Here is an 8,318-nt window from a genome sequence, read left to right as displayed (position 1 = left end):
CTGTACAGTTTCAAGTTGTTTCTCTGTCTCCCTTATCTACACATTCAAGCAGTTGTCAATCCTTGTTGATTCTGCATCAGAAATGTTTATTGTAGAGAGTATATAGAAAAATGCAATTTGATTAACATAGTTTCTTGCCTTCTGATAGAATATAGAACAATATTTTCCAGTGTTAAAAAGGAAGGCAAATCTTCTGAGACAAAATGAAGGGCAGAGGAAACCAGTAGCAGTTCTCAAGAGACCTAACCAGCTAAGCAGAAAGTAAGTGCTCAAATATAATGATGTGTTATTTTGCATTAAAAACACTTCCTGCATTAAGTGGTGTGAAGAATGGATTTGCAGTGATTGTTTTAGTTATCTGGTCATTTTCAAGACAGATATTTGGGATGTCTATCTGAACATCCACATGGATGTATCCAGTAATAGCTTGTTTATTAGATGAATTCTTACTGATGAATTTAACCGATATAAGCTTTTTAAAAAACATCACTCTGCTTCTTTACCTCTTTATGGAATAAAATTGCAAAAGCTGATCACTTTAGTAGAACTCTCTTTTTTTTTCCCCCTGTTGAGACAAGGCTTCTCGATCTATTGCTGAGGCTGGAGTGCAGTGGCGCCATCACTGCTCACTGGAGCCTCGGCCCGCCCTGGGCTCAAGCGATCCTCCCACATCAGCCTCCTGAGTAGCTGGGACCACAGATACATGCCACCATGCCCTGCTAATTTTTTTTTTTTTAAATAGAGACAGGATCTCACGATGTTGTCCAGGCTGGTCTCAATTCCTGGCCTCAAGTGATCCTCCCACCTCAGCTTCCTAAAGTGCTGGAATTACGGGCATGCACCCCTCTGCCCAGCCCTGGTAGAACTCTTAACATCTCAGTGGGAATTATTCAAAATTGGGAATTCTGAAAGCTCAATTTATTACTCAGTCTGGATGGCTCTTACTAGAACAGTGAATCACGATGTATGTTATTTGTGGAAAAATCAAACTAGAAAGGAAGAATTCTTCATGAACACTTGTTAAGCTGAAATTATTTTTATACTAAATTGAATAATAAAAACCAAATATTATGGCCTGTGAGCTGGGTGCAGTGGCATGTGCCGGTGGTCCCAGCTACTTACGAGGCTGAGGCAGGAGGATCACATGAGCCCAGGATTCAGGGCCAACCTGGGCAACATAGTGAGACCCCTGTCTCTGAAAAAGAAAGAAAAGAAAAATTATGATCTGTTGTTATGGCATTCTGTTCTCTGTAAGGACAAAGTAGATGAAGTTGATGAGGTGTGAAGTTTCCTTATTCAGTTTCTAGTATTATTTATTTATCTTTCGTGGAAGATAATTCAGCAAACAAAACCTGGAATGAGGTTTTTAAAAAATGCAGTGGCTGGGCACAGTGACTCATGCCTGTATTCCCAGCACTTTGGGGGGCTAAAGCAGGCGGATCACCTGAGGTCAGGAGTTACATGGCAAAACCCCATCTCTACTGAAAATGCAAAAATTAGCCCGATGTGGTGGCGCATGCCAGCAATCCCAGCAGTTTGGGAGGCCGCTGCGTGTGGATCACCTGAGGCCAGGAGTTCGAGACCAGCCTGGCCAACATGGTGAAACCCCTTCTCTACTAAAAGTACAAAAATTAGCTGGACGTGGTGGTGCATGCCTGTAGTTCCAGCTATTTGGGAGGCTGAGGCAGGAGAATTGCTTAAACCTGGGAGGCGGAGGTTGCAGTGAGTCAAGATGGTGCCACTGCACCCCAGCCTGGGTGACAGTGAGACTCTGTCTCAAAAAAATAAAAATAAAAAACAAAAAATGGAATGGCTGGAATTGCAGTTTTAACCATCATCTTTTGGGAATCACTTGATAATACCTTTTGTGAAAGGGGACCTTCTCAAATAAGAACCCATGATTTACATTAGACTTACATGTTAATTGGGTTAGTCAGGGCAATTTTGAACTTGAATCTCTGAAAGATTGGAGGTAAGACTAGGGAATCTGTTAAACACTTGTTTATATATTGTTTCATGTTTATCAGTACATCAGTTGAAGACATGGAATGTTAGAGGATTGAATATTTCATAGATAAATATGAAATTTTAATTTTTCATACTTCACTAACTTCCTATAGAAAACAAAAGAAATTAGGTGCCGCAAACCACCATGGCACATGTATAGCTACGTAAGAAACTTCCACGTTCAGCACGTGTCTCAGAACTTGAAGTAAAATTAAAAAAAAGAATTGGTAACAAGGTAACCGGGCCACAATTTTACATGCTTTTCACTTAAAAATGACATAATCAAGAGACATGCTGGAGTTGATATCCCACGGCTGCCCAACCCTGGCTGGCCACTTAAAATCCACTCAACCAGATACCAGAATCCCTGCCACACTACCACCAGAATACTAAAGGTCTTCATGATGTTTATTGTCAAAAGAGCCTGCACATGTGACATTTCCGGTTCTCACTTCTACCCTCCCAGCATAGAGGCGAGAAGAAAGACTTTTTAGAAAGAAGCACCTCTGACTGTTGAGGTGGTTTTAGATCATGTATTAAGTTCTGATATATCTTAAGGTCTTTTTCAGGCTATTTATTTTGTTCCATTGATTGGTCTTTGTCTCTTTTTTTGTTTGTTTTTTAAGACAGGATCTCTCTCTGTCATCCAGGCTGGAGTGTAGTAGCACGGTCTCGGCTCACTGCAACCTCTGCCTCCTGGGCTCTGGTGGGTCCTCCCACCTCAGCCTCCCAAGTAGCTGGGACTGCAGACAAGTGCCACCACACCTGGCCAACTTTTGGGATTTTTAGTAGAGATGAGGTTTCACTATGTTGCCCAGGCTGGTCTCAAACTCTGGGCTCAAGTGATCCGCCCGCCTCGGCCTCCCAAAGTGCTGGGCTTACAGGCGTGAACCATCGTGCCTGGCCTTGTCTGTCTCTTGATACTTGTGCTAGCTCTATATATTTTTAATTATTTAGATTTTAGTTTTAATCCCTACCCAGTAGTCTCAGAAAAGGTTATCGAAAAACAACAATTGGGTTGTTATGGTACAGACATTTTGCATGTTGAGGCCTGTCCCAGTGCGAGACCATTTCATCCGGTCTGGGCATTTCTTTGCCTCCACAGCTCTTTCCTGACCTGGGTGGCGTGGAAAAGTAGATGTTTCCGTATTTGATTTTGCTTTTGCAGTAGGGGCTAAAGACATCCAGCTCTGGCTTTTAACAAATAGCTCTTTACCGGTTTTAAGAATTATTTTTTAGAAAACAGAACGGTAGAGAGAAAGGAGTAGAAAACATTATTTTCAGCCGGGTACGGTGGCTCATGCCTGTAATCCCAACACAAATGACCCAAGGCGGGCAGATCACTTGAGGCTCAGAGTTTGAGACCAGCCTGGCCAACATGGTAAAACCTCGTCTCTACTAAAAATACAAAGATTAGCCAGGCGTGGTGTCGTGTGCCTGTAGTTCTAGCTGTTCCAGAGGCTGAGGCATGAGAATCGCTGCAACCTGGGAGGTGGAGGTTGCAGTGAGCTGAGATCACGCCACTGCACTCCAGCCTGGGCGACAGAGTGACTCTGTCTCAAAAAAAAAAAAAGAAAAAGAAAACATTATTTTTACTGTAAACCTTGTATATCATATGCATATATTACCTGTTCAAAAGAATGATTAAAATCATCTTTAACAATTATTCTTTAAAAGGGTAAACATGTCAAGTGTAGTATTCCTATTTTTTTTTTTTTTTTTTTTTTCTGAGTTAGGGTCTCACTCTGTTGCCCGGGCAGGAGTGCAGTGGCACAATCATGGCTCACTGCAGCTTTGACCTCCCAGGCTCAAGTGATTCTCCCACCTCAGCCTCCTGAGTAGCTGGGACTAAGGCATGTCCCACCACTCGGGGTGAGCTTTAAATTGTTTGTAGAGATGGGCCAGTCTACCTGGACTCAAGCAGTCCTCCTGAAGTGCTGGGTTTACAGGTGTGAGCCACCACCCCTGGCCTCTGTGTGTATTCCTTTGATTGCTGCTAAGAACCTTTGATGAGGCAAGGGAAGGTTGTGGTCCTTTTCCTGTCTCTGAATGCCAACCCTAGAACTAGATCTGGTCCAGAATGGTCGTGACTTGCTCATTGTGTGTGTTCCCTTCGCAGGCGTGCCACCGCCAGACTGATTACTGGCAGTTCGTGAAAGACATCCGGTGGCTCAGTCCCCATGCAGCCCTTCACGTGGAGAAGGTAAGAGTGAGAGCAGAGCGGCTGTGCTGGCAGAGCTGTGGCTCTTCACTGTTTGAAGCTCTGTCAGAAGAATCTTCTAGGCTCCGAGGAGGGAATATGTCAAGTTGCCTATCAGCTGAGGAAAGGAAATTAATTATCCCTGTAGGGACCGACTTTATTTGCTTAAAAAAAAAAAACATGCAAACCCATTGGTCCAGGCCACTTTTTCTCCTCTGGGGAAGGGAAAAAAGTTTTGTTATTTTCAAAAACGCCTGCATACATGGGACCCAGGGTGAAGCCTTTCAAAGCATTTCCCTTACCTGTCTCAATTTAGTTCTCAGGTCATTAGGCCTCAATCTTGCCGTATCTACCAGGACGTGTATTTTGACTCATACCCCTTTGCTTCCCAGTTCATCAGCTTGCACGAGAACGGCCAGAGCAGCGCTGATGGTGTGAGTGAACCTCCTGTTGCCGAGCTGTGGCTGCAGCACAGCTTGCAGTGCCACTGCCTCTCAGCCCAGCTCCGGCCCCTGCTCGGGGATAGACAGTATATCAGAAAATTCTACACAGGTAGGTGGAGGCCACTTAGGGTTGTTGTCTGTGCTTGCTCGTTGTCACCCACCTCACTATCCTGTCCCTCTACTACCAGGGCCTCCTATTTTTCTTTTTTTTTTTTTTTGAGATGGACTTTCGCTCTTGTCACCCAGGCTGGAGTGCAATGGCGTGATCTCGGCTCACTGCAACCTCCGCCTCCTGGGTTCAAGCGATTCTCCTGCCTCAGCCTCCCCAGTAGCTGGGATTACCGGCATGCGCCACCACGTCCAGCTAATTTTGTATTTTTAGTAGAGATGGGGTTTCTTCATGTTGGTCAGGCAGGTCTCGAACTCCCAACCTCAGGTGATCTGCCTGCTTCGGCCTCCCAAAGTGCTGGGATTACAGATGTGACCACTGTGCCCGGCAGGGCCTCCTGTTTTTCACTTGATGCCATAGGGATTCTACTCAGAAACATATATCCAGACTTACCTCTCACCTCCCAAGTAAGACACAATCCAACTTTACGTTAAGGTCGTCCCCTACGGCCACACACACAAGCCGTAAGAATAGCCACCATTTACCAGGAGTTTCCTGCATGCCCGTCACTGCTGTCCAGTATCTTCACAGCAGCCCTGAGAGTTGGGCATTGGTGCTACTGTTTCCAATCCACAGGGCTCCAGGTGGTTAGGCGACTTGGCCAAAGTCACTCAGAGCCAGGATTCAAATCTGGATTTTTCTGATGTTGAAGCCTCTTGTCCCGGCCACTTTGCTGCACCTCGCGTTCTTCAGCCTCTCCTCTACTTTGTTTCTGATCTCCCTTCACCCTCCTCCTCATTCATCCTTACCCCTCCCTTTCTCCTTCCTCAAGCTTCTCTCAAGGCTCCCTGTTGGGCTCTATCACTGTGGCAGCTTTTCTCTCCCCAGATGCTGCCTTCCTGCTAAGTGACGCTCACGTCACGGCCATGCTGCAGTGCCTGGAAGCAGTGGAACAGAACAACCCCCGTCTCCTGGCTCAGATCGACGCGTCCATGGTAAAGGGGACAAGGAATTATCCACATCTATGCTGGGTCCCTGGAGCTCAGCAGGATGTAACCCTCTACAGCAAACTGTTTTTTCACTTAGCCGTTTTTGTGAGCTGAAAGACTTGCTTTTACAGATTCCGTCTTCGCCAGGTGGTTCATGGGACAACTCACTCATTGCATCTCCTGTTTCAGGTTTTGTCACCAGTCTCGCTGTCCACCGGGCTGGAGTTGCTGTGATCTCGGCTCCCTGCAGCCTCCAGCTCCCAGGCTCAGGCGATCCTCCCGCCTCAGCCCACGGAGTAGATGGGACCACAGGAGCCCGCCACCACGTCCGACTACTTTTTGTAATTTTTGTAGGGATGGGGTCTAGCCACGCTGCCCAGGCTGGTCCCAACTGCTGGGCTCAAGAGCTCCGCCCGCCTCCGCCTCCCAAAGCGCAGGGACCATAGGTGTGAGCTACCGCGCCCCGCCCAGAGTTTCCGACTGTTAGCGGGAATCATATTCACGTGAAAACTTTTTTATACACGAACTAAAAGGCAAACTAAATCCCTGCTCCATCACTGCCTGTCCCGGGTCACTGCGCGGGACATTTTCTCCAAGCGCCTTCCCGGCCCCGCCCGCAGCTGGTCTGCGCGGGAAGATCCCGGACAACGCGCATTTCCTGCGGCCCCGGAAGTGGCGGTAACGCCAGGCCCCGTCCCCGACAGAGGCGGAAGCGGAGCCGCCCTGAGAGGTCTCCCGTTGCCGCAGGCGCCTCGGCCCTTGGCCGCCTACTCCTACCGCCGTGGCCCCGGGCGGGGCGCTGCCCGACCAGAGCTTCCTGTGGAACGTCTTCCAGAGGTGCGGGCTGGCACCGCCCCGGCCCCTCCCGCCTCCGCCGCAGCCGCCACTGTCCCCTGCCCCGACCCCGCGGCCGACCCTGACCCCTGTCCCAACCGCCGCGGCCGTCCCCGACCCCTGACGGCTTCCCCGCGGCCTCCCCCATCACCTGCCGGGTCCCCAGCGGCCTCCCCCGTCCCCTGCCCCAACCCCCGCGGCCGACCCCGACCCCCGCGGCCGCCCCCGACCCCTGCCCCGACCGAAGCGGCCGCCCCCATCCCCTGCCGGGTCCCCCGCAGTCTCCCCCGTCCCCTGCCCGGTCTGCTGTGGCCGCCCCTGCCTCCTGCCCGCTCCCTGTCCTGTGCGTCCGGGCCTTCCTAAGGTGCAGAGTGCGCCACTGCAGACCCGAGGTCGCGGCCACCGGCTCCTGGGCTAGGCCCTTTTTCTCGCCTCAGGAGCCGCCAGGGGGAGGGTCTCCAGGGTGCTTGTTTGGGGAAAGCGGAAACTGACTGCCTGGGCCGCTGTTAAAATGTCAGCAGCCAAGGAAGAAGCAGCGACCTGGCGTCTGGTCGGGCCAGGTGACCTTTATGGCGGCGCCTTCTGTCCCTGGTCGGTTTTCCACTGAATGAATGACCGAAACTGTAGTAATTCATGGCCAGGGAATGGCTTAGTTATCTGAGGGAATCTTGTTTGTGAAAAAGGGAAACTGGTACAAATGCGAATTCAGACAGGCCAGGAGGGGAAGGAAGGAAGGATTGAGGTGGGAAAAGAGAGAAAGATGATTGGCCTCTTAGGGGAAGACCACACTTGGACGTCGGCTCCTGGGGCACTTCCCTGATTCCCCTGCACTCCTCAGCGGGGTGGGAGAGGCAGAGGTTCCAGGAGGGAGCCTTCCAGAGTCGGTGCAGGGTTGACAGGAGACATTGGTTTTGCTTTTCCTGAACTTTCGATCGCCAGCTTATTTGGTCTTGATGTTGTAGGGTTGATAAAGACAGCAGTGGAGTGATATGGACACCGAGCTTCAGCAAGCTGTCTCCAACCGTGAGTGGGCCAGTGGGACCTGGGCCTCCAGACCGAGAAGCCGCGAGCCTGCCCTGCTCACAGTGAGTAACTTTCTTTCTGAAGTTGATTTTCCAAGGACAAAGGAATCATTAGGACAAATTATTATTACTGCTTCATGGTGGAGATGCTTCTGGTTTATTTTGTGGCCACCACTGTTACTGCTTGGAGTGCCTTACCAAGCCAGCTAACAACTGCGTGCATGAGCACGGGGAAAGGCTTCTTGAGAAACGAAAACTAGGCTGTAGGCTTGGGAGGGGAATAGGAAGGTTAGCTCTGTACAGCCAAAAGCCTTTTGGTAAGTTGGAGGTCCTTGAATTTCCTCGGTGACTGCATCTCGGTGACTTCTCTGAATAGACCTTCGAGGGCACTGGGGGGTGATTGTTGGAGGGCTTGGGGAGCTCAGGCAGCATTTGTGTGGGAACGTGGCTGTTACAGGAACTGCAGAAACTGGGACTGGATTCCTAGGGAAAGGATTGGGGGTGTTGGAGGTGCTGGCAGGGGAGTTATGGGGAGGTGTTCTTATCAGTGTGCGAATACTGGGCGTTCAGGCAGCGGGAAATCCGGGTCCTTGCGTGTCGTGAGCTCCCTGGAGTTACGTTCTTGCCAGTTTCAGCTCAATTGATCCCCCTCCCCTGGGCTATGATTGGATGCACTTTACTTCATTGAACACCTGACTGCTGCTTTTTCTGTAA

At 49.7% G+C, this 8,318-nt stretch overlaps 1 protein-coding gene across 1 annotated transcript; it reads left to right on the top strand.

Annotated features, from left to right (window-relative positions):
• Positions 1–250: 250 nt before the first annotated feature.
• LOC116464796 (run domain Beclin-1-interacting and cysteine-rich domain-containing protein-like) lies at positions 251–8,283 on the top strand (the record flags this gene model as incomplete). The annotated part of the gene is made up of 6 exons (XM_032148053.2): positions 251–261; positions 4,127–4,210; positions 4,600–4,759; positions 5,648–5,754; positions 6,453–6,585; positions 7,545–8,283. Coding segments are annotated over 6 exons (521 nt in total), but the record flags the coding sequence as incomplete, so codon positions are not given.
• Between the last annotated feature and the right edge of the window lie 35 nt (positions 8,284–8,318).

The sequence above is a fragment of the Hylobates moloch genome, unplaced genomic scaffold, assembly GCF_009828535.3.
Source record: "Hylobates moloch isolate HMO894 unplaced genomic scaffold, HMol_V3 SCAFFOLD_1777, whole genome shotgun sequence".
Lineage (NCBI taxonomy): Eukaryota > Metazoa > Chordata > Mammalia > Primates > Hylobatidae > Hylobates > Hylobates moloch.
This window is presented reverse-complemented; position numbering and strand designations above follow the sequence as displayed.